Source organism: Vicia villosa, linkage group LG4 (genome assembly GCF_029867415.1).
Source record: "Vicia villosa cultivar HV-30 ecotype Madison, WI linkage group LG4, Vvil1.0, whole genome shotgun sequence".
Classification (NCBI taxonomy): Eukaryota; Viridiplantae; Streptophyta; class Magnoliopsida; order Fabales; family Fabaceae; genus Vicia; species Vicia villosa.
In genome coordinates, this window is record NC_081183.1 from 71,047,567 (window position 1) to 71,072,760 (window position 25,194).

The following is a 25,194-nucleotide window of genomic DNA, read 5'->3' on the forward strand; positions in this document are numbered from 1 at the left end:
GCCCGTCTTGTTGCTCAAGGGTATAACCAAGAGGAAGGGATCGATTATGAGGAGACTTATGCCCCGGTCGCCCGACTCGAATCCATACGTTTGTTAATTGCACTTGCATGTTCACAAAACTTTAAGCTATATCAAATGGACGTTAAGAGTGCTTTTCTAAATGGGTTTATTAATGAAGAAGTCTATGTATCTCAACCTCCCGGCTTTGAAAACATTGATTATCCCGATCATGTTTATAAAATTAAGTGTGCCTTGTACGGTCTTAAACAAGCTCCAAGAGCTTGGTACGAGCGGCTTAGTAATTTTTTGATCAATCAAGGTTTCTCAAGAGGGAAGGTAGATACCACTTTATTCATTAAAAGACACGAAAAGCATTCTATATTGGTTCAAGTGTATGTTAATGTTATTATTTTTGGGTCTACTAACATGACTCTTGTCAAGGAGTTTTCTAAGATTATGTAGGGAGAATTTGAGATGAGCATGATGGGTGAACTAAACTACTTTCTTGGACTCCAAATAAAGCAACTAAAGGAAGGCACATTTGTGAGTCAAACTAAGTATTGTCAAGAGCTTATCAAACGCTTTGACATGGCAAAGTCAAAGGCCATTAACACCCCAACGCCTATCGCCGTCAATCTTGATCGGGATGAACATGGTAAGCCGGTTGATGTAAAAAGGTATAGAGGTATGATCGGTTCCCTACTTTACCTTACCGCTTCTCATCCCGATATTATGTTTAATATTTGTATGTGTGCAAGATACCAATCATTTCTTAAGGAGTCTCACTTAAAGGCCGTTAAGCGCATACTTAGGTATCCTGTTGGTACAACTAAGTATGGCTTATGGTTCTCCAAAGGTAGTGATTGTTCTTTCGTTGGGTACTCCGATTCCGACTTTGCCGGTTGCAAATTGGATAGGAAAAGCACTAGTGGTACATGTCATTTCTTCTCAAACTCCTTAGTGAGTTGGCATAGCAAGAATCAGGTTTCAGTTGCTTTGTCAACCGCCGAGGCAGAATATGTGGCGGCCGGTAATTGTTGTACTCAAATCTTATGGCTCAAGCAACCATTACTTGACTTCAATGTCAAGCTTGATCATATTCCCATCTTTTGTGATAACACAAGTGTTATAAATTTAACCAAAAATCTGGTCTTGCACTCTCGCACTAAACACAGAAATTCGACACCATTTTCTTAGAGACCATGTGGAGAAAGGTGATGTAGTGTTTGAGCATGTAGATAGCAAAAATCAACTTGCCGATATCTTTACAAAACCACTAGCTAACGATCCTTTCTTTCACATTCGTAGGGAACTTGGTGTCCTTGATATATCGGATAGGATGCAACTATGAGTAGTTGCATGTGCTCTATTTATTATTATTATTATCTATGCTCAAATAAATGTGTTGAAGTGTGTATTCAAGATATGTGAGGGCATATTTATCTATCTCCCATGTGTAAAGGTAATATCGTTTCAATCTTAGACTCTTCTTAAAATAATGCATCAATATGGTAAACTTGCTACTTGTTCATAATTGTGTATGTGTTATGCATATTTTGGCAGTCTCATGCATACATACATTAAATTTAACTATTTTTGAAAAAATGCCAAAAATAGGTCAACCTACTCTTTCCATGAGTCGACCTATTAAAAGAATTTTTGAAAGTTTTAACGCTAATGCGTCGATGCATGACCTGTATAGGTTGACGCATCGGTCGCAGATTTTCAAAAATAGGTTAAATTTGAAAAGACTGAAGGGCAAAATCATTTCCTCCTCTTTCTCTCTTGCACCGTCGACCTCTCCTCTGCAAACCCTAAATTCCCAACTCAAATTTCTCTCAAAATCCTCTCATTCCTTCATCCATGGCATCACACAAGTCTTCAAGGAAGAGAGCTCACAAGGGAGACTCCTCTGCTCAACAACCTGACCCGGTAACTGCTCTTTCTCTTTTACCTGATGAACTAGTTGAATCCTACTCATCTAAGTTTAGCAAGAGGAGTATTATTAAGCAATTCATGTTGTTTAGTGGCACCCTACGTAGATTACATCTGCAAGAGATTAATGATTTACTGGCTGTTCAAAAATTGGGTACATTTCTGGAATTGAGTCATGACTATAATGAAGATTTGGTTCGGATTTTCTATAATGGAATGGAAGGAACCTTCAGTGGTAGTTTGTTCAATTTTCAGATGGGGACTACTACATATGCTATTACCGACAATACCTGGAAGTATGTCAGTTTATTTCTGCTAAGTGATGATGCGGTAACTGTGACTGATACAAATGTGATGGCTCAATTTGATTACAATGTTGCCTTGAACAACATGTTAAGGAGCCCCTATGCTGATCACATTGTTCAGAGCAATTTGTTTCCAAGAACTGCCACTACTGGATTGCTGAAAATAGTTGATAGAATTTTGCAGTCGATTGTGGCACGAATTATCCGACCTCAGCAAGGTGGATACTCTCGTGTTGATAAACAAGAGGTATATCTGGTTTGGCTGATCAAGAGCAGAATTCAAGTGAATTGGCCTCATTTCTTCGCAAAGAGGATGTTTGAGTTGAAAGAATCCGGTAGAGGCACCGCACTTTGCTATGCCTCCTTCATCCAATGGGTGCCGAACAAGGCAAATATTGGGATTCAACATCTTCCTATGGTGACCATTCCAATTGACCAAGAATTCACCAAGAAAACTCTGAACATGATGGGATTCTTCTACAATCATACCTCAGGATCCTACCGAGTTGTGTTAAGGGGAAACAATGTGGCCCTAAACAGAGGAAACAGTGATGATGAGGATGATATGGATGTTGAAGAAGGCGAAGAGAATGAAGTTGAAGATGGAGATGAAGATGTGGGTGCTGGTAATGAAAGCTCCAATGTTGCAAATTTGCTTGAGGCTATGCGCCTTCAACAAATTGAGAATCAAAACTTAATGAATGATCGCCTTACTACTTTGACCACCCGTGTCACTGAGCAAGGTGAATAATTTACGGCTTACTCGACCATTCAAGAGCAAAGGTACAACACGCTTTATGGTATGATTGATTCGCAAAGCAACGAGCTCACCTCCTTCACAAATGCTTTCATGCAACACTGTCCATTTCCTCAAGTTCATGTTACTCAACCTCCACCTCCTGCTCAAGAGAGAGTTGATAATGATGATGCATAGAGTTCTTTTTCATGCATGAATCATTAGCATAATCTATGAACAATTTATATGTTTTGTGTACTTTATTTTATTTTATTGTCTGAACAATTCTTACCTCTACTGTGTATTTGTGTAAGATTGATACATTGAGCTATGTGCTCATGGTTTGTTTGGTATTTATGTTATTGTTGCCTTTTATATTGTCTTTAGTATCGTTTTATGTGAATGATTGCTATTCGAATATGATTGCAAAAGGGTTTGTTTATGATCAACATTGAATGATATTATACCCACCATATATGTATAACAATGCTTGTCTCTTTTTGATGTTGTCAAAGGGGGAGAAGGTATTGGATTAGACTAGACAGTGCAGCAAATATGTGCACCAAGATCGGGGGAGCAAGCAAAAATTAAAATGCATTGTGACAATGTGAGAATTTGCTTAGTGCACTCGACAAAATTCACAAGTTTTGCCATCATCAAAAAGGGGGAGTATGTGAGGGCAAATGTGTATTTTCATGATGTCAAAACATTGTGAACTTGACCAAATTAATGTGGAAACAAAGGAATCAAGTGGATGCATTAAGGAAAGACATTTTTGGCAAAATTCAGTCAACAGGTCGACGCACTAATATTACAGGTCGACCTATTGGTGGACTTGAGAAAAATTCTATGTTAAGGCAGAATGCGTCGACGCATTGCCAGTTCAGGTCGACGCATGGCACTTAGAGGAAATCTCGGGAATGCGCACGCCGACCCTACAGGTCAACGCATGGAACTTTGGGGAAATCTCGGGTATGCGCACGCCGACCCTACAGGTCGACGCATGTGTCTCGTTTTCTCCAAAAACAAGTGCAGAATTGCAATAGAGACCTACACAGACAGACACGTCGACCTATCGTTAAAATTACTGGTTTTTTGCTGATTTTAAGTGGCCAATGAAAAAGGTGTGGTATATATTGTCTTTGATCATTCTCAAGCAAAATAACAAGAAACGTGAAAGATATACTCAAGCTTCTTCTCATCTTCAACCTTTCGCTTATTGATCGAAAATCACACATAATAATCTTTTTCGATCGAAGTAAGGAACGTGCGTTGATAAGGTTCGACGGTAGACTATTGTCTTGTTCGAGTGAAGATAGTTGAGGGTGTTTCTTGTATAAAACCTTAGGGTTTTTCCTTCTACATCAAGGGTTTGATTTGAAGGTTTTTTACGATCGCTTCGCTTTGGGTTCAATTCAGCTGAGCATAAGGAATTGAGGGATTGTAGATTCGCTCATCAAATTTGCTACAATCGGAGGATTGAAAAGGAAGGATCGAGGTCTTGGTCGGTGAAGATCATTGACATTGACTTGGTTCTACTTGAATCAATGGGAGGAAAGAATTGTATTCAATTTTACTGCCTGTGTGTAGTTGGTGATTGGTAAACTCTTTCCTTGTTAAACATTTTGCAATCAAATAAAACTTTCCTAATTTCATTTGAAATTAGGGGCAGACGTACTCCTGCGAGGACGATAGAGGAACTGCCTAAAAAATATCGTGTTCTTTATCGTCTTTAGTTTTATCTTTTCTATATTCATTTTCGGTAAAAACTCATAGTTGAGCAAAAATATCGTGTTTGATAAAATTACACAATCAATTTTTGGTCGATTTGAGTTAAACAGTTCGTTGCGAGTAAGACTCATTTAAGTGTGTATGCTAGCCAATTGATAATTTCGTTGAAGCGAGTAATTAAAATTCACCATTTTCATCCATTCGGTTATTGCACATATCTGGTCCCCGATAACTTGATCGTTAAGACGATAAGTTTGAATCTGGGGAATCACGTTTCAAAAGCTAAATTTATCTTAAGTCGGAAAAGGTGGTCTATTCACCCCCCTCTAGACCATCCCTATCGTCTAACAATGAGGTTTTCTGCATGTTTAGAATTTAGCCTATTCTTGCTATTGATCTTTTGAATGAAGCCATTAAAAATTAACATGGATTTAAATGTAAGCAACTTTTGAAACAGAAAGTGGTAATGATAAAGCAATCAATGAGAAGCATTTTCTCATTGATGATTCATTCCATCAATATGAAGAGAGAGAGAGAGAGAGAAAGAAAATGCAATGTAATAGACCATGAATGAGGCCTTGAAAGCATGGAAAAATAATGGAACACTGAGCAAAATAAAAGACCGTGAATCATCGGCTTGATCATCGGATTTCTCTTTACAGGCCTTACTTTCAACTACAACATTCTTGATTGATCTGCAATATGAAAATAAATAGAAGAGCATATGTAAAGGAAGTCATTATCTGCCAAAAAAGAAATAAACCCTTACCCTACAAATAATCCTGTCAAGATCTAACAATATAACAATCATGGCACCAACTCGTAAACAATCTCATGTATACGGTTATGGAAAATTAAGCCAGAATACAATGAAGAACCTAAATATATTTCTGCAAAAAAAATCCATAAGAAGATATCTGAATAATTCATGAAAGACTTGTTGCCGTTGCAGAGATCGAAAAGCTACTTGCATAGTTGGACTTTCTTGAAATGGTTTTCCTTTTATCTGTCATTTAATAGTAAAACAATGCATAGTTGCAGCAGATTAATAAAGATGTACAATAAATTGTAGAGTTAGTGGCAACTGAAAATTAAGTGTCTTCCAACAATTTTACCTCCAAAATCAAAATCGTACATTTCACATAACCGAAATTATGATCAAACAGAATCGTAAAAGGCAATGGTGTGAGGTAATAACAACACTTACATCATCGAAATGAGCGGGGGAAGCCATGAAGTTCGAGAAAACCTAGATACCGCAGCGATCGGGAAGAAACATGGAGTTACAATACAGTTTGGTTTCTGGTGAAGAAGGGGAAATTGGGTGGAGAAGTAGCCCTTAATCGAGCACGTGACCGTTAAACCTTGGTTGCTTGTTGGTCGCTCCGGAAACACGCCGCAAATAAGGATGAAGATCGTTACGTTCTTTGTTCTCAGTGGAAAGACTTGTGAAGTGAACACTGAAAGAAGCGGGTAGAAAACCGACCTGTAATAGTAGCAAACCTCTTAATGGAAGAGAAGCTTGGAAACCGAACATGAAAGAGAGGGAGTAGAATAGTGAAAGAGTTAGAAGAGATATTTTGGTTTCTAAGAGGGAAAGAGAGTGATAACGAAAGAGAGAAAGAGGTTTCTCAAACCCTAGATGTTTTTTAGAATAGAAATAGAGGAATGAACCCTATGCAGAATAATTTGAAATGAAAAGAGGAAATGTAAGCGGGTAAAAGCATTGTCTTTTAGAAAATAGTGTGAATTTTGAAAATTTTGAAAAATAAAAAAGAGGAGGGTAAATTGAAAATGAGATGTAGTTGCCACTTGGCATAATCTTTGGTTTTTATTGGATAACAAACATGTATTTAGTCAATTACTTAAAAGAGCATTCATTAGTGTAAATAAAATATGACTGAAAGGGTAAAATAGGGTATTTGGTGGCATGTTTCATTCTTAGTTAGGTAGTTGATTGTGTTTCCTGATTTCTCTCAATCAACAATTTAGGAAACCTTTTATTGTGTGCTGAATATTTTGTCTAGAAGATTTTGCTGACAGCATATTATGTTACAACCAGATGGCGTGTAAATTAGGTTAACTTGATTAACCCTAATTTGTTTCTAAAAAAGCCCAAGGCCTAAGAGCTGCATATAAAAAGTCTGCAGTCCTAATTTGGAACGCAGAGACAAAAAAAGATTGTTAATTGTGAAGAACCATAGTTCTGTAGCTGTCTCTTATACTCCAAGCAATTGTCCTTGATGATTACGTTGGAATAGGTTGTTTGTGTTAATTGTCACTCAAAGCTTTTAAGCACGAGTGTGTGTCTCTTGATTGAAGCTTTTAAGCAGATCAAGGTATGTTTTTGAAGTGTGTCTTCTCTCTGAATTTGTGTAATGTTTATTTGTAATCACTACTGTGATTGACGGGGAGTGAGTGGAGATACTCAGGTCAAGGAATAGATTGGAATTACATTGGGTAGGTTTTAAGTGAGGAGTTGTAAACGGGGGAGTTTAACTCCGAATTAATTCTGATTATATTGGATTCCTTCCCTGGCTTGGTAGCCCCCCAGAGTAGGTTATTTGAACTGAACTGAGTAAATAATTTTGTGTGTTCTTTATTGTTTTTATGCGTTTCTGTTTTAACGTTTTGTGTTGTGTAATTGTCGTTGTCATAACATCCAGTAAGACATCCAGCGTGAGTTACTAGAATTTTCATTTATATTAAAAGCATGCCCCCGTAATTTAATATTTATCATGTTTAATGGTAAAATAATTAATAATAAAATAGATTACTCGAGTGACATTCCCCTTATGAACGGACTGTGTACAAACGTAGAGATTGTTTTAGGACTTTAACAATACAGGGAACATGGACTTGAGTAAGACTTTGACATCGATTTTATGTTATAGGCAAGACTTTTCATGAATAATGTAGCCTATTAGGTGACCATCTTGTGTGATAAAATTGATTTGGTTTTGCTTATGAAATAGAAACTAGAATTAATGCTTAGTGGGGTGATTGGTATAATTTGTATAAGGACTATGACACTCCGAGAACACTGCATGTCTTAAACAAATAAACACACCTTTGTGTGTAATAGGAAGTTTCCAAATGAGCACACCTAAATAAAGCTCTTGTGCCCGAAACTGGAAGAGCAATGCTTAAAATAAGTTCCTGTGTCCAAAAATAGAGGAATATTAGTTTGTCTTACCATAAGAGCAAGTTAGACTCATCACAAGTGAGATCCCGTCTAGTGAAAAGGTGAGACAACTACAATTTGGTTTTTGATAAATAAAAAGCATGCAAGTGTAGGTCCTAGGTGTAGGTTCAGAAAATTATAAAATCACAAACCCCTTTCAAGCTGCAAGTCTAAGTTTTTGGATCATAGGAGAAAACAATTGATCGATCACCATTTCTACTTAAATTATGTCATGCATTCAGTCTAAATATGTCAATTTGTAACACTTTGGTTTGAATTCTATTGTTATTACTTGAGTATTTTATGTGTGTTTGATTTCTTGGGCACTATGTTTACTTTGATTTATTTAGATGCGTTTGATGTTTTCTTGTTGTTAGTGTTCATGTTTTAGAGTCGGTTGAGAGTCTAAGGCAAGGTACAAGGATGGATGAAGAGCACAAAGTGAAAATATGTAAATTTGAAGTTTTGAAGTCCTGACACGGCCCGTGTCCCTTGACACGGCCAGTGTCAGAAAGTATTCCCATTTCCTTACAAAAACCAGGGACCTGACACGTGGGGTCGTGTTGCCTGACACGGCCTGTGTCTGGATGGCTGCCTGTGTCTGGATGGCTGAAGCTAAAATAAAAAAAGGGAATGGAAGCAACACAGCTCGTTCTGCCTTGCATGACCAGTGTTACTGAGAGCGAGAAATCATCCAATTTTAGGGCTTTTTCACTATAACTCCAATTTGGGGGCACTTTAGACATTCCACTTGACTGAGATTTGTACCTAGACTATTTAGTTGAGTTCTGGAGTTGTTTTTGGGGACTTTGGCATCATACGATAGAAAATCACAGAAAAGAGAAGATAGCTTCATCTAGAAATTTGGAGACGGAGGGATTCAAGGGTTTCCACCATTGAAGATCAAAGTCACCATTATTTTTAAGTAATTTCTAAATTCTTTGTTATGTCTTTCTTGAATATTTTGAGAGGCTAAACCCCCCAATGCTAGGGGGTGGTCCTGATTTGGTTTTGTAATAACTATGAATTTGTGATTTCGTCAATACATTGGTTTATAGTATTCGGTTAAATTATGCAATGTTCTTAATGTTTTCTTTATCGGTCAAATAAAGATTAATTTACAACTAACAATGCAGGACTATGGTTGTTAAGATTTGTGTAGAATTTGATTATAGTAGATATCACCTAGGACTAGGGTAACCCTATAATTATCATATAATCTTGATAAAATAAAAGCTTGGTTTCAATTTAGGTTCCTGAGGACTTAGGATTTAGGTTGGAAGACCTAAGGTTTTCTCACTCAGCATTTAGGAGAAAAGATACTAAGGATGTGGTAACTGGATGTTATGAACTTGTTGAAGAGATCTCAATTCAGAGTGTTACAAGCCAAATCACCCACTCACCCTAGCATTTCATATATTTGATAATAAAAGTCAATTTATTTTCTCGTTATTATTTCTTTGCAAGGATTTAATCCAACAAAACCAAAACCTCATTTTTTGTTCAATTGAATCATATTTTAAAAATCCATATTTCCTACGCAATCCTCGAGATCGATACTTGGGGTTAAACCCATTATAACTACATCGGTGAAAATAGTACACTTGCTATTTTTCCTATCAAGTTTTTGGCGCTGTTGCCGAGGACTGCAAAAGTACAAATTTTTAATCTTAGTTCTATTGAAATTTTGTTGCTTGTCAACTATAATTTTATTTTTCGCATTTTATTATTTATTACTAATAATTGTCTAATTTGTTTATGCGGGGTAAGACCTCGGCTGATTTTCCTTTTGACGCAGAACTAGAAAGATCATTGCACGCTAGGCTACGGCGAGCTAAACGAGAAAAAGAGGAAGAGGTGTTGGTTCATTCAGAGTATTCCGATTCAGATGCCGAGATAATTCCTGAGACAATGGCAGCTGATCCACCACCACCTGTCGAGAGGCTTCTTGGTGACTATGGTGGAAATAATGCACCGGCTGGTCGAATGACAATTGTGAACCAACCGGTGAATGCGACACAATTTCAGTTACATCCTAGCACGACCAATCAACTTGAAAGGCGGTCTTTTTCTGGAAGGATGAACGAAGATGCAAATAAACACCTTCAAAGATTTCTGATGATGAGTACCACATTAAAGATATATGGGCATATTGCGGAACCAAAAAGGTTACGTATGTTCCCTTTCACTTTAGCTGATAAGGCTAAAGAATGGTTCTATTCCCTACCTGCAGGGAGTATTACCACCTGGGATGAGATGGAGAAGGCTTTTCTGAATGAGTACTTTCCTGCATCAGTGTCATTGAGAAAAAGATATGAAATTTTTAACTTCAAGCAGAAAGAGAGTGAGGCACTAGGGGAGGCTTATAAAAGATTTAAAAGACTCCTAGTGGCTTATCCTACTCACAACATGGATGATACTACACAAATGCAGATGTTCGTTAATGGTTTAAGACTAAAGACAAGGAAAATTCTAGATTCAGCTGCCTGTGGCTCATCCAATTTTGCAACAGCCACTGGTATGAAGAAGATCATTGAAGCAATCGCCGCAAATGAGCATTTGGAGCTCTATGACAGGGTTACAAGTAAACCAGAAGGAGTAATTGATTTAAAGTTGGAAGCTCACAAGCAGGTGAAAATTGAAGAGACAGTTGTTGTAGAGGTGGAAAAGAGGTTGAAGGCGCTGAACATAAGTACTCAGAAAGTGGCTCAAGTCCAACAAACACCAAGCGATAGTTGTGATATTTGTAATGGACCACACAAAACCGTTCATTGTCTTGCAACTCTAGAGCAGATTGAGGTGATAAAGTACTTGAAGTAGAACAATCCTTATTCTAACACTTATAATCCAGGGTGGAAGAATCATCCCAACTTCTCTTGGAAAGATCAGCAACAATAAGCTCCTTCGAAGGCAAAATGGGAAGTGGCGATAGAGAAAATGGCTGCACACTGTTCTCAATTTCAAGAAGAGACAAGGAACAACCAGAGGAACACCACGGCTTCAATAAAAAATCTGGAAGTTCAAATGGGTCTGATAGCACAACATCTAACTCTACAGACACAAGGTACTCTTCTGAGCTCAACTGTGAAAAACCCGAAAGACCAAGAAAATGTCAATGCGGTGACAACAAATGATAACTTTGTCATAGAGGTAGATTTGGAAGTGAGAGAAAATCCAAAGGAGCCCAAAATAGTTGCACTACCGATTAAGCCACTCGAAGAGAAAAATAAAAAGTATGCAAAACCGGTAATAAAGTTACCATTCCCCTCTAGAGTGTCCAAGAAGGAATCAAAAGAGAAAGATTTTGGGAAGTTTGATGGGCTGGTTAAAAAGTTAGAGATCAATCTACCCTTCTTTGAAGCACTTGAGCATATCCCTTTGTACAAGAAATTCATGAAAGAGGTAATTGCTAAAAAGAGACCAGTGGGAGGTGAGCCCGAGATTGTAATTGAAAAGTGTAGTAGAGTCTCTCCTGACAGAAAGATACCAATCAAGAAGAAAGATCCTAGAGCAGTGGCAATACCTTGCACTATCAAGGACAAAATGTTTAAAAAGGTGTTAATTGATTCTGATTCAAGTGTGAGTTTAATGTCATTGTCTATCTTCAAAAAGCTTGACTTGGGAAAGATAAGTGAGAATGGAAAAAAATTGAAGTTTGCTGATCAGACCATCATGAAATCATATGGGGTAACTGAAGATGTATTGGAAATTGATAAGTTTGTCTTTCCAATGGAGTTCCATATCATGGACATTCCTGAAGATGAAGAGACCTCTATCCTTCTTGGAAGATCATTTATGCTGACTAGTTGTTGCAATTTCGATATTGAGAAAGAGACACTGAAGGTGAAATCATTTGATGAGGAGATAACATTGAAGGTGCTAGAAGTCAGGAAGCAAGTTGCATGTGGACATAACCAATCTTCGGTTGGTATGATCGAAATTGAGGGAGAAAATAAAATTCCAAAACCTCTCCCGGAAAAAGTTTCATGCATCGTCTCTCAGGTGGAACTAGCTCATGCATCTATCAAAAGTCCTAAGGACGCTATAGAAGTCAAGAAGAAAAAGAAATAAGAAAACCAAGGTGAGGAGATGAAAGCGGTAAGTGAGTTGAAGAGAAAAGTGGTCCATGTTTTTCATCTTTATGAGTTCTTGGTGGAGGAGGTAGCAAGCAACAAGGTTTGGAAGAGGAAGTACCCCCATAATAAAGGGTAATGGACCATCGAGCCATGCGATGTTAAATGAAGCGCTTCGTGGAAGGCATCCCACGCTTTTAATAACTTAGTATTCTTTGTCTTTGCTTTGCCTTTCAGGGAATAAAAAGGGAGTCTTTCTGGTGGAAATTAGGAAGCTGCAGTTGGAATTGTAATACCCTCTATGAGTAACCTCTCTATGGCTTGTTCTAAAACATTGAGGCCAATGTTTAGTTCAAGTGTGGGAGGGGTTCTTCTTTTCATTTGCTTTTAGTTGTTTTCCATTTTTGTTTTTGTTTGTGTGTTGTGTTGACATTGTGTTACAGATTGATTGATGGATGCCAGATGAATGGTGAATGGTAGTTAGTGGATGAAAGGTGCAACCTGGACTTACTCCCCCGAGGGACCCTGGAAGTTGATGCAGCCGAAAGAAAAATAACCGTTGGAGGCAACTTGGTGATACTAGGACCAAGAGGGTAATATGGTGTACCTGCGCCGGAAAAGAAGCCACATGACACGGAGAGTGCTTTGGAACCTGTAAGCTTATCCAATATGGTGAGGTTACAAAAAGCCAAACACAACAGATAATCATCATGAGAGTTCATTCAGGTATGACTTTATCATTCTGATTTTGCGTATGTTCTACTAATACAGTACAATATGAGGACACACACTAAGCCATTTGTTTGTTTTACCACGTGAGCCTTTCTATCCATCCTAAATGATATGTTTATCCTTTGTTACCCTCGTTGAGCCATATCATTTTGTTTGTTATAACCCTTGCTCGGCATGAATGTTGTGGTTTTCAGAGTTGTGCAAAAATCTAAGTTTGGGGTAGTAATCATCATAGAAGAGGGCAAGTGTAAAAAGAAAAAAGAAAAAGAGAAAAGAAAAAAATGCAAATAAATTTTTTTTGAGACATACGAATGGATGTCCCGAAAAAAATAAAAAAAGGAAAGAAACACTTTCCTGAATGAAAGACTCGGTTACATTAAGCACTCATACAAAAATTGAGCTAAGCAAAAGAGTCTAAGTCGAATAAATCCCTAGTGTAACAAGTTTAGGACAAAGACGAGAAACACAATATGAATGTCGAACCCAAAACCAATTGTTTATCCATTTCTTTGTGTATCCCATCGTACCTAAACCCCATTACAACCCAAAAAAAACCTCAAAAAGTGTGTGAACTTTGCTTGTGTAGTGAAGGTAGAATTTATTTGAAACTAAGAGTTGATATTGCATACCTTTATTTCGTGAGTGCAAAACACTTTAATTCTGAGAGATTTGGTGAGAAGTGTGAAATAGCTTGCAGGTAAAAAGGTACTCTGATGTGAAGTGTGGTAGAAAGTTCGGTTTGGCAAGCCAGAGGTTCTATTAGAAAGGTAGAAGCAAGTTGCGAATAACATCGGTAGTGATATGGAAAGGAAAATCCAGGGTGACCTCTGTTTGATCTCTTAAATCACTTCAGGACAAGCAATGAGATAAGTTTGGGGTTGTGATTGGTCACCATTTCTACTTAAATTATGTCATGCATTCAGTCTAAATAAGTCAATTTGGTAACACTTTGGTTTGAATTCTATTGTTATTACTTGAGTATTTTACGTGTGTTTGATTTCTTGGGCACTATGTTTACTTTGATTTATTTAAATGTGTGTGATGTCTTCTTGTTGTTAGTGTGCATGTTTCAAAGTTGGTTGAAAGTCTAAGGCAAGGTGCAAGGATGGATGAAGAGCACAAAGTGAAAAGATGGAAATTTGAAGTTTTGAAGTCCTAACACAGCCCGTGTCAGAAAGTATCCCCATCTCCATACAAAAACCACGAACCTGACACGGGGGGCTGTGTTGCCTGACACGGCCGTGTCAAGATGGTTGAAGCTAAAATAAAAAAAGGGAATGGAAGCAACACGGCCCATGCTGCCTTGCATGACCAATGTTGCTGAGAGCGAGAAATATTCCAATTTTAGGGCTTTTTCACTATAACTCCACTTTGGGGCACTTTAGACATTCCACTTGACTGAGATTTGTACCTAGACTATTTAGTTGAGTTTTGGAGTTATTTTTGGGGACTTTGGCATCATAGGATAGAAAATCACATAAGAGAGAAGATAGCTTCATCAAGAGTTTTGGAGACAGAGGGATTCAAGGGTTTCCACCATTGAAGATCAAAGTCACCATTATTTTTTTAGTAATGTCTAAATTCTTTATTATGTTTTTCTTGAATAATATGAGAGACTAAACCCCCCAATGCTAGGGGGTGGTCCTGATTTGGTTTTGTAATAACTATGAATTTTTTATTTCTTCAATACATTGGTTTATAGTATTCAGTTAAATTATGCAATTTTCTTAATGTTTTCTTTGTCGGTCAAATAAAGATTAATTTACGGCTAACAATTCTGGATTGTAGTTGTTAGGGTTTGTGTAGAATTTGATTATAGTAGATATCACCTAGGATTAGGGATACCCTATATTTATCATATAATCTTGGTAAAATAAAAGCTTGGTTTCAATTTAGGTTCCTGAGGACTTAGGATTTAGGTTGGAAGACCAAAGGTTTTCTCACTAAGGGTTTAGGAGAAAACATACTAAGGATGTGGTAACTGAATGTTATGAACTTGTTGAAGAAATCTCAATTCAGAGTGTTACAAGCCAAATCACCCACTCACCCTAGCATTTTCTCATTATTATTTCCTTGCAAGGATTTAATCCAACAAAACCAAAACCTCATTTTTTGTTCAATTGAATCATACTTTAAACATCCGTATTTCCTACGCAGTCCTCGAGATCGATACTTGGGGTTAAACCCATTACAACTACATCGGTGAAAATAGTACACTTGTTATTTTTCCGATCCACAATCAAAATTTGAAAATAGGCTAGTTAACCTAAAAGAATACTTTTGTCATGACAAGAAGTGTTTGCAGCTTATAAAATAGTTGTTTATCATTGAGCCTCCAGTCTGAGTTATACTTATTTTTGAGACAAGTCCTGAGGAAAGCAAATTTGAGTTGAGGAATGATTCCGATTAATGAGGAGTATGTTATTCCTGATGTGTTTTGTTTTTCTTTTCCTGTCGCATCACTTGAGGACAAGTAATGGTTTAAGTTTGGGGGTGTGTTAACCCACATTTTGTGAGTTAATACATGGCTTTATAAATAATAGTTTAGTTTTATTTTTATGTTTATTGGCTTAATTTCCATGCAATTTTATTGTCTTAGTCAAATTAGTGTGGAGTATATTAGGTGCTCCCAAATGTTAGTTTACTTTGTACTTTGTGTGTAGAGGTTAGAAAAAGTCTAGCTGAGGCAAGACTGAACTAGTCTGCTGATGAGCTACGAGCTGAAGAAACTTGGATCATGAAAATTAACACTTGGGTGTTGTTATGCTAATGAAGATAGCGAGGAAAGGAGTACTAAGTGGAGGGAAAAGGCTTGGTGGTACTGAAATTGATAGTGGAAATATTCAAAAGATAAGGAAGGTGGCCCTAAAAGACAAAATATGGTATAAAAGTACACTGCTGCGCCGCATGCTCCTGTTGTGATAGTCTACACATTTCACCTGGTCTCCCACTGTTGTCTGCTGGTACGAAGATTCTCTCTTTTTATGCTGAAGAATTGGTGGATGCTTGGGCTTGAGGGAATTTCATGAATAAAGGCCCATGATCCAATGCAACAGAAAAAACCCTAATCCTTGACTTATAAATAGAGTAGGAAGCAACATTAGGTAGTGTATAGAGAAAATATCCCAAGTTAGTATTATACAATTTCAAATTGTGCTGCAGAAGTGTGAAAGAGTCTTCTCTCCTCATCTAAGTCTGTGTTGGCATGCCACATCAGCTTCTGTTAACGGACATTGACAGGACGGATTAAAAGTGTGGACGGAAAATTTTAAGAGGACCATTCTCTGAAGGAGTTTTTTTGAGGGACTAAAAATGAAGATTGAGATATTTAGAGGGAGCAAAAACTTATCTGACCCTAATTTTTTAACTAATATTTTAAATTTCATTAACTTTTTTTTACTACTAAAAATTATTTTTTAATATGAGAGTTAATTAACCAACTTTATAACTTCATTAACTAACATTTTATTTTTCATTAACCAATTTTTTTTACAACTAAAATATATTTTTAATATTTAAATGTTTATTATCCAATTTCATCACTTTATTAACCAACATTTTACTTTTTATTAATCAAGTTTATTTTATTACTATATTATTTTTAATATCTGAATGTTTTTTAACCAACTGAATCATTTCATTAACTAATTTTTTATATTTTAATCAATTTTATTTTATCACTAAAAGTCATTATTAGTGCATTATTCACTGTCACACTGCTCATGCCAATCATGTTCAAGTCATTGTTCATAAATATATTTTTTTATTTATAAAATACAGTAATCACCATATAAATAAGGTGAACATTGTTTAATGTAAGTATTGGACCTACAATATAGGTGTAAGAATTGCTCTAACTCTTGAAATTAATGTGATATATATTTGGTATTAATGTGATAGTGGAATTGATGTGACCATTATATATGTCCATTTGCTCTATTAAAGATAATAGACTATAGGTTAGAGAACAAAATAAGATTTCAATAAAGCTTCAAATTCAAACTACTCTCACTAAAAGGGTTCACATTGTGTCAAGACACAAGAACAAACCTTATGTTATTAATATCGCCTACCCAATTAAAAGTGTAAATGTAAGGAATATACCATACAATTATATACAAGTATGTTTTAAATAATACTTTTGATTAATTGAGTTCTATCCGCAATACAAATTAGAGAAGTCGTGAAAGAAAATGGTTTAGATTTTATTATACAAGTATTAGTTACACATAAATAGACATGGGTTACCTTTAAGGATGCTTAAATAAATGAAAGGCACATTTAGGAACTCTATATTCTTAAATCCTAACTGTCTTTGATAGACAAAAGTTACAAGTCTTCTCCTTTTGAACATTTTTCCTTCTGCATTGGTTTTTTATTTTGTTCATATCTTTCAACATCTTTTTGGTTTTTATTATTCTTCTATTTTACTTTACTATTCTCATTCAGAATCATGTATATTTCACATTCTCCGTAATAATCAAAATATCTGAATTTTGTTAAATAATATGATAAAATTTGTAGCTTCCATTATTATTATTATTATTATTATTATTATTATTATTATTATTATTATTATTATTATTATTATTATTATTTTAAACAGAGAGAACATGATAATTAAAGGTATATAACTATTTGGCTTATCATTTTGCCATTTTTTTAAGGCAAGAAATATATTAATAAGAAACCAACCAAGAACAAATTACAAGGCTTAAAACCTACAAAGAAAATTACATTCCGATTGAATTCTAACTTAAGTAAAACAATGGGTTATTGCTAAACTCATAGAAATTACAATTGGAATGCGTAATTTTCTCGATATACGACCACCTCCAAATTAGCGCTTTACAACTCCACACCACATCTCTTGAATTCCAAGAAGAGTTGTTAAAAACTATTTCATTCCTACGCAACCATATGCTCCAAAGAATGGCTGACCAAACAATTCTCTCCTTTCCTCTTTTGACCTTCTTTGTGCGACAAAAAGTGATCCAATTCCAGAAATTCTCCTTAAAATCAACAATGCAATTATAACTCAATCCTATCCACTCGGCCATCTCCTTCCAAACAATAGCGGCATTGCGACAAAGCAAAAAAGAATGAAGCAAAGTCTCATCTAATTCCTCACAAAGAACACATTCTAAACTCGAAGAGGAATTAAAAATACCTCTATTCAAAAGCAAGTCTTTAGTTGTGATTTTGTTGAGAAAGCTCCTCCATCCAAGTCATAGCGATTTTCCAGGCCAAATGGAATATATCTTCTACTCAAGACATTATAGCAAGAAGATACATAAAAAACTTCATCATCCTCGTGCTTCCAGGAAGCCAAATCCGGCTGGTCCGGCATTATAGTAGCCGGCAATAGCAGTTGTACCAATTCCAGGCAAGCAGCAGCCGGTCCGGGACAACCGGGGCAGCGACCGGACCAAAATTGTTGGGGGCAGCAGCTAGTAAAACAGTAGCAGTGGGGGTCGTGATACCAAGGTCACCCCAAAGCCAACACCCATCCTTCCAACCTCCCATGGCTCCAATAGAGGCATCTTGCAAATGAGAAATTCTAAAGATATTTGAGAAAAGATCCTTTAAAATGCCCTCTTCCAACCAATAAGCATGCCAAAATGAAATTGAGTGCCCAATACCTACATGAAAATAACAATTGTTAGCAAAAAAATCAGCCGGTATTTCGTTCTCCATGGATGAAATATCCGCCCACCACACCGAAGATGACCAATCCTTTGTTTTGTTCTTGACACCAAAGGTTGCCCTTAACTTCACATCCACATACCTCGCCTTCAATATACGGTACCATAAAGAATTAGAAGCCTTAAAGATTCTCCAATTCCACTTCAATAGAAGCGCATTGTTGAAATCTTCCAATCTTCTAAAACCGAGACCAACCTTCTCAACCGGTAAGCATAAATCATTCCAACTAACCCAATGCATTTTCCTTTTCTTCTCCAAACCCCCCATAAGAAATTGCTTTGCATTTTATTTAACTCCGCTATAATCTTCTTGGGAGCTTTATAAAAAGAAAGAGTGAAAATCGCCATACTACTCAACACCGATTTTAGGAGAGTGATCCTACCTCCAAAGCTAAGCCACCGACTTTTCCAAGAATTCAATCTCCTCCTAACATTATCCAAGAGAGGCTTTCAAGAGGAAATCCTTCTTGGATTTATCCCAACCAATATACTGATAAATTTGAACTCTTTATCCTCCGTCCTACAAGAGAGGAAATTAGTTGCCACTCCCAAAAAATGCGGATTGATATTAAAGCCTATCAATTTACTCTTATGAAAATTAATTCTTAAACCCGACACCATTTTAAAACCCCTCAATACCGCTTTAATGGCCCAAAGATGTTTCCAAATCCCGTCCTCCTCATCATATATCTAAGAAAATTCCAACTCACTTTATCGTAGGCTTTTTCAAAGTCGACTTTAAAGAGGAGACACTCTTTCCCTTCCTTGCTAGCAAATTCAACAATTTCATTAGCGACAAGAACCCCGTCTAACATTTGCCTACCCGGAACGAAAGCAATTTGACAATTGGAAATGATCGAAGAAAGGACCCTCTTGATTCTACAAGCCAATAGTTTAGAAATAATCTTGTAAATGCTTCCCACTAGACATATCAGAAGATAATCATTAAGGCCTAAAGTATTGTCATTCTTCGGGATAAGGGTGAGAAATGAATAAGTAATAGCCTTAGATAAAACGGCCCCGGAATAAAAGTCATTAAAACAAGAGACTACATCTTCTTTTAAAAAAGACCAACACTACTTGATGAAAAGAAGGGAAATATCATCCGGTCCCATGCTTTCGGAGCCATCACAACTCCACACCGCCCCTTTTATCTCCTCCATCGAAAAGGGAACCTCAAGCAATAAACTTTCTTCCGCACTCAAAGAAGTAACCATAATACCATCCAATAAACGTCTATCAAAACAATCCTCCTTGAGTTTATCTTCAAAATGCCCTCTCACTGCTTCCTTTACTTCTATTACCGAACTAACCACCCCCCACTTGTGTTCAAAGAGCTAATATGATTTCTTCTCCTCCTTTCCTTCATAACTCTATGAAAAAATTTACTATTGGAATCTCCATCATTTAACCACTTTAGTCTTGATTTTTGAATTAACACGTTCTCCTTTAGCTTTAGGTTTAACCAAATTCTTTAGAAGCTTTTATCTTGTTTAGATGAGCCTCCTCCTCCCAAATCTCCCTATCATCCGAATCATTCAAAACTCTAACTCCTTCCTCTACTTCCAAATCAACCTTCCCAAAGATGTTTTTATCCCACCACCTCAACCTATCTTTAATTATGCGAAATTTCTCTTTTAAAACGAAGTCTCCTCTTCCATGCACAACAATCCCCTTCCATTCCGCCTCCACAAAAGAGAAGAAGCTCTTATCGGAAAACCATTCATTGTTGAATTTAAATGGTTTAAGACCCCAATCTTCTTTATTGACCAACAACCAAATCGGACAATGATCATAAACATCCCTACTTCCTATCAATTGACCTACAACTCCTCATGATGGAATGATATTATCGGAGACAAGAAATCTACCAATCCTACTCTTCGATTTTCCATCCCCTCTAAACCACCTAAACTTCTTTCCTTTACAATGAACGTCCACTAAATCACTATCATCAATGAAATCCGAGAATTCCCTCCATTCCACGTTACTACTTCTCAAATATTGACCCACTATTTCTCTCCGATTCTTTACCACATTAAAGTCTCCTCCAAAAATCCACTCCCCGTCTTGATAATTATTTTTCAATTCTAACAACCGAGACCATAATTGACGTTTTAAAGGCAAAGAACAAGGGGAATACACATTAACAATGTAAAAGATACCTCCTTTCCAAGACACTTTCGATCCAAGATAATTTGAGCCACGAAAGCTAGCTAGAACAGTAACTGTTTGTGCTTTCCAAATAGATAGTAAACCTCTTGCAAATCCGTCAGAGGCAGAAAAAGAATAGTATATATCCTCGCATCCCCACAAGCTCCTAGATAAAGAACCAGAAACTTCCTTCAGTTTGGTTTCTTGGATAAGAAAAAAATATGCTCTGCCTTTGCTAATTATACTCCTGATCCTCTTCCTTTTAACAAGGTTGCCACCTCCCCTAATGTTTAAACTCCCAACAATCATTTAAAATAGTTTAATTGCGCCTTCCTTCCTTCCGTTTTCTTTGCTTCCACTGACTGCATTTCTGAAAATTTCTTCTGAACATCCCTCCTGGAGTATCCCGACACCACTCCCATCTTAGCCAAAGCATCACACAATTTAACATCGCAAGCAGGTCCAAAATTATATAGTGTTTTGATGTTTCACCTAACTATATCAGAATTATCAGGATGGATACCATCAGGTTGAACACTAGAGCCGATTATGTTAGCCGATGAAGAAGGAGAAGAATTATGTGCTATGGTATGCTTGTTCAAAGGTAAATACTGGGTTGGGCCTTCTATCTCATATGACTGGCCCATCTTTAAATGTTTAAAACTTTTTTTTTTATTTTCCTACTGGGCCTAGGTGGGAATTTCAATTTAGGCCCACCCACTTCAGCATAATGTTTAATGCGTATTGACTTCTTTTTCCTAACCTTGCTCAATACTGCCGCCGCCCTAGAGTTTGTTGACAAAGAAGGATTAGGTAAAGGAGCCCTGCTATCAGGAACATGTTGTATCGAGTCTGCACCAATGGAAGGATGAAGATCTGAAAAGGTATGTTTAGAAGATATTTCAATGGAATGATGGTTTTTAACCTGTGCCTTCTTCTTAATCTCCAAAACTGACTGTAAAGCTTTATCAAAAGTCACATTCGCCTTCCTTTAGTTTGACCCTACCCCCAAAAGGTTTTCTGTACATTTTGAATTTTCTGAACATTCACCTTTGAACCCCTGCATAACGTGTGCAATCCCATCTTCCTGCTTCTGCTTGTCCTCCTCTTATCTTCTAAGAACATCCTCTGCTTCATTGTCTGATGGACCAACCGCTGCATCTAAATCCTCATGTCCAGCTTCATGTTTATCAGATTTAGAAGAATCCTCATAACTTGAGGATGAGTATGAATCCAAAGCCTTCTCAGAGGACTTCTGAGCAACAATTCTAACCGGCCCATAAGAATCTTCCCAGAGAATCAAAGTGAATAAAGCCCCATCAATTGAAACCTTCAAGACTTCAGTGAGAACAAAATTGGTTGGAACCCTAATCATAAGCCTTGTTATATCCATGTTGCATCCAGACATAGTGTTCTCGTCCACACAAATGTAAGTTCCGATTTGGTTGGCTAAAATTTCAAAGAAATCTGTACTCAAAGCATGACAAGGAACACCATAGACTCTAACCCAAACCACCCTCTCCGAATCAACTTCATTTTCCTGCCACGGTCTTATTGATTTGAACCACTGTTGCCACCACCATCTACCTTCAACTATCAACTCTATGATCCCTTCCTCCATTTCCTCAAGCAAGCAAAGATTCGCCCCCATCGGACGGACTTTGATTGAGAAATAAACTTCGATTTCTAAGTGTGTTTGGATGTTGTACGAATCTCCCGAAAACAATACCTCCCCAATAAATGACTTCTTTCACCAGTCCCTTAACACTGAGCCAGATGAATAGCTAAAGGAAGAAGACGGATCCTGGGAATCTTTCTTCTTTCCCCCCCCCCCCCTGAACAGCATCAGCAAAAGATTTGGAACTCTCCACCAATCTATTAGTATAAGTCGGAACCACCACCCTACGCCCTCCATCGCGATTCTGCACCTCACTTACTCTCCCTTGCCCTACACTCCTATTAAATCTAGGTTGATTAGCATGAATTTTTTTCCCATCTATCAGAATGTTATCAAGCCTCACCGCCGTCATCCTGTCATCCTTCACCTCCTTAAATTTTGCAAAACCAAAGCGCTTCCCGAATTTGTTTCGCCTTGGAGGTATCACCACCTCCACAACCTCTCCCACACAACCAAACAATTTGAATATATCCACTGCCTTGCATCTATCAGGAAATTCAGAAAAATAGAAAGATGAAATCTTCTCTCCAATACCCTTCTGCCTCCCTCCGAATGGGAAACCATCCCACCTTGGTGTTGCATTCCTGAAACCTCTCTTATGAACTCGCTGCCACTCCATGGAATTCAAGAGAAGAAGAAGAAGAAGAACCGAAAATGGCTTAGAGAGAAGCGAGAGAGACCACTGTTCTCTCTCTCATACATTCGAAGGATCTAAATGGTTTCGCATTAATTATTACATATTAATTATATTAAACTTAAGATTTTCTTTATCAATAGAAAGTCACAAGAGACTCAAAGTAATACATTGATTTAACACACATGCTTAACAATTGTTTCAAGAGACTCAAAGTAATATTCAAGGATCTCATATAACTATACTGCGAAGAACAATTGTTTCAATAGTAAGCCCGGGACCAAAGCTTAACAACACACCCCATTCAAGCCCTTCTCCTGTGGTCTTAAGTCCATCCTGAGATGACTTCTTTCTCATTTCATCCAAACTGAATAACACACATGCACTTGACATATTACCATATTCACTAAGTATTTTTCTAGTAGACCTCATTTTCTCAGGTTTTAAGAATAACTTTTGCTCAATTTTATCTAAAATAGCAGGTCCACCCGGGTGAGCGATCCAAAAGATTGAATTGTAATCATAGATACCTAAGGGTTGGAATGCCTCGACAAGTATTTTATCAATATCATTTGAGATAATATCAGGAATATCCTTACGAAGATGAATTGTTAGTCCAACTTCACGAAGAGGACCACAAATAGCTCCGTCACTGTCAGGAGCAATTGTTTGTGCAGTCCAAAATAACTCAAATATAGGTTTCTCAGTTTCTGGCACCGGGTCAGAACCAACAATGACTGCAGCGGCTCCATCTCCAAATAGTGCTTGTCCAACAAGGTTGTCCAAGTGAGTGTCACTAGGGCCACAAAACGAAATTGCTGTAAGAATTTCGGAACAAACAACCAACACACGCGCATCTTTGTTGTTCTCAGCTAAGTCCTTGGCCAAACGAAGCACTGTACCACCTGCAAAACACCCTTGTTGATACAACATGTACCTCTTCACATTTGGGCGAAGACCTAAAAGTTTTATAAGTTGATAATCAGCACCAGGCATGTCCACACCACTTATGGTGCAAAAGATTAAGTGTGTAATCTTTGACTTAGGTTGGCCCCATTCTTTTATAGCCTTGATTGCAGCTTCCTTCCCTAGTCTAGGTACCTCTGCCACTACCATATCTTGTCTAGTATTCAAAGAAGGTGACATATATGCACATAAATTAGGGTTCTCTTTCAAAATGTCTTCTGTTAGGTACATATATCTCCTCTTAATCATAGTTTTATCACCTAAAGTAGTAACAGCAAAACAATATAAGTGCATCCATATTTTACATAATAAAAGTCTTGATCCGAAAATTTAACGGCACAAGTTAAGTTAATTAAAATATTTTTACAAATATCTAAAAATATATATGTGAAAAAAGGGAAACTAGTACTTACAAATACGCTGAAATTTTTGTTTGAGTTTGGTCTGGTGCTCACTGTTTGTGATTCTGAAGTAGAAATCAGGATATGTAGTCTGTTCAACACAGTTTGGTGGATTTGCAGTGCCAATGGCCAAAATGCTTGCAGGTCCTTCGGCCTTTTGAGCTCTATGAATTTGAGAGGCATTCATCTTCTTGATATGATAATACTATATGTGTTATAAAAAATTAAAAGTAGTGAAGAGTGTTGTGCTGCTAACTTGCTTGTGATGAGATTGTTTTATATTTGTGGAAAGAGGGACATCTAGTGTAGTGACTCATGAGTTTAAACTAATAAAAAATAATTGATTGCCCCAATTATAAAAAAAAAAAAAAAAATGCTCATTTGATTTGCCCCAATAATCAAAACAATAATTGCTCATTTGATTGATCCACACAGCTCTGTGGTATGCATTTTTTAACCATAAACAATGCTGGAACGTGATTCTCGCGATTATCTTATACTAATATTTTATTCACTCCATATTTTATTCATTCCGTATCTTCTCGGGACAAACAGATCTTATTACAAGAGAAACTCTAACCCTTCTTGGCGTTTCTAAAAATGTAGACCCGTGAAATGAGATAAGAGATTTGCTAATATAACAAATAGATTTCCACATTTGATTGAAGAGATTTTACGTTCAAATTAAATTTTAACTCTGTAAGGATTAAAAACCAATCACGTGGGTTTACGTTGAACGGATTGATCTTCCACATTTTGTGAAATAAATGGGTAGTGGTGGCATAAAAGAGAGGTCAAATTGATAAAAGAGAGGTCAAATTGATAAAAGAGAGGTCAAATTGATAGCCATATCACTCATATAACTTTGTGTTATCACATAAAGCAATTTTAATATTTAATGGACATCAAAAGTTGTAACTGCGTTAATAGATTCAAACCGAGGTCATAAAAAGCAACAAT

The 25,194-nt window shown here is 36.9% G+C and overlaps 3 protein-coding genes across 3 annotated transcripts; 1 reads left to right on the top strand and 2 right to left on the bottom strand.

Annotated features, from left to right (window-relative positions):
- The first annotated feature begins 10,828 nt into the window (after positions 1-10,828).
- On the top strand, positions 10,829-11,962 carry LOC131597358 (uncharacterized). The gene is made up of 2 exons (XM_058870062.1): positions 10,829-11,137; positions 11,279-11,962. The coding sequence occupies exons 1-2, from the start codon at positions 10,829-10,831 to the stop codon at positions 11,960-11,962; spliced, it is 993 nt and encodes a 330-aa protein (XP_058726045.1).
- Positions 11,963-19,862: 7,900 nt separating this feature from the next.
- On the bottom strand, positions 19,863-21,202 carry LOC131597359 (uncharacterized). The gene is made up of 3 exons (XM_058870063.1): positions 21,048-21,202; positions 20,273-20,838; positions 19,863-20,224 (listed from the first exon to the last, which is right to left on the bottom strand). The coding sequence occupies exons 1-3, from the start codon at positions 21,200-21,202 to the stop codon at positions 19,863-19,865; spliced, it is 1,083 nt and encodes a 360-aa protein (XP_058726046.1).
- Positions 21,203-22,564: 1,362 nt separating this feature from the next.
- LOC131594890 (chalcone synthase 4-like) lies at positions 22,565-24,526 on the bottom strand. Its single transcript, XM_058867095.1, has 2 exons — positions 24,247-24,526; positions 22,565-24,093 (listed from the first exon to the last, which is right to left on the bottom strand). The coding sequence occupies exons 1-2, from the start codon at positions 24,419-24,421 to the stop codon at positions 23,099-23,101; spliced, it is 1,170 nt and encodes a 389-aa protein (XP_058723078.1). The 5' UTR covers positions 24,422-24,526; the 3' UTR covers positions 22,565-23,098.
- Between the last annotated feature and the right edge of the window lie 668 nt (positions 24,527-25,194).